Source organism: Macaca fascicularis, chromosome 4 (assembly GCF_037993035.2).
Source record: "Macaca fascicularis isolate 582-1 chromosome 4, T2T-MFA8v1.1".
Classification (NCBI taxonomy): domain Eukaryota; kingdom Metazoa; phylum Chordata; class Mammalia; order Primates; family Cercopithecidae; genus Macaca; species Macaca fascicularis.
This window is the reverse complement of record NC_088378.1, coordinates 104278972-104279792: the sequence shown is the minus strand read 5'-3', so window position 1 is coordinate 104279792 and position 821 is coordinate 104278972. Positions and strand designations below refer to the sequence as shown.

Sequence of the window (821 nt, the reverse complement as noted above, 5' to 3'; positions counted from 1 at the left end):
TCGCGGACCATCACATCTCAAAAGGGAGGAAAACCTGCATGAGGCAGTGCCAGCTACTTTTCAGGAATCACCTTGGGCCTTTTTGCAGAAAGATCCGGCAGGCCGGGCCGCGTACGTTCGGCGCATGCGCAGCGCGCCCGGCGCTCGGGTCCCTTCCTCCGCGCCACCCGGAAGCCTCGGCGCGTCCCACTCCCCCTCCTCCTCCCCTCGCCGGCTTGGGTGGTGTTTGCCGGCCGGCCCGGCAAGGAGGCGGGACACGTCGGCGCTACCACCGCCGCCCCTCCTCCTGTTTCAGCTGCCGCTGCCGCCGCCGCTTCCTGGGCTAAGCCAGCCCGCGGTCCCGGCGGCGCCAGGTGCGTTCACTCTGCCCGGCTCCAGCCAGCGTCCGCCGCCGCCGTAGCTGCCCTGGGCTCCCCGCCCCACTGCCGAGATGGCGACGCGCTCCTGCCGGGAAAAGGCTCAGAAGCTGAACGAGCAGCACCAGCTCATCCTATCCAAGCTTCTGAGGGAGGAGGACAACAAGTACTGCGCCGACTGCGAGGCCAAAGGTAGCTCGGACGTCGTCGCTGCCCCGGTCGGGGCCTCCTGCGACCGGTGACCTTCCCGCCGCTGCGGCGTTCAGGGCCCTAGCGGATGCCTCGGCTTGCCGGGAGGCCCCTGCCCTGACTGGAGGGCGGGTGGCTGAGCGGGCGGGAGCGGGGCTCCTGTCGACCCTCAAGTCCGCCAGAGGCGGCGGCGGCGAGGTCAGGCTCGCAGGCCCTGTCAGTGGCCCCAGCCTCCCCTCCTCCCCGACCCCGGGTTGAGCAGGTGCCGGAGTAGCG

The 821-nt window shown here is 70.8% G+C and overlaps 1 protein-coding gene across 6 annotated transcripts in view; it reads left to right on the top strand.

The window, feature by feature from the left end:
• The first annotated feature begins 217 nt into the window (after positions 1-217).
• Positions 218-821, top strand: part of SMAP1 (small ArfGAP 1) — a 185250-nt gene continuing 184646 nt past the window's right edge. For all 6 annotated transcript variants that reach the window (XM_074037695.1, XM_074037694.1, XM_005552591.4 and 3 more), the window contains exon 1: positions 218-548. Coding sequence is in view for 3 of the 6 variants with exons in the window: in XM_005552591.4 (XP_005552648.1) it covers positions 431-548 (118 nt within the window). In the remaining 3 variants the exon portion in view is untranslated. The remainder of the gene's footprint in view (positions 549-821) is intronic.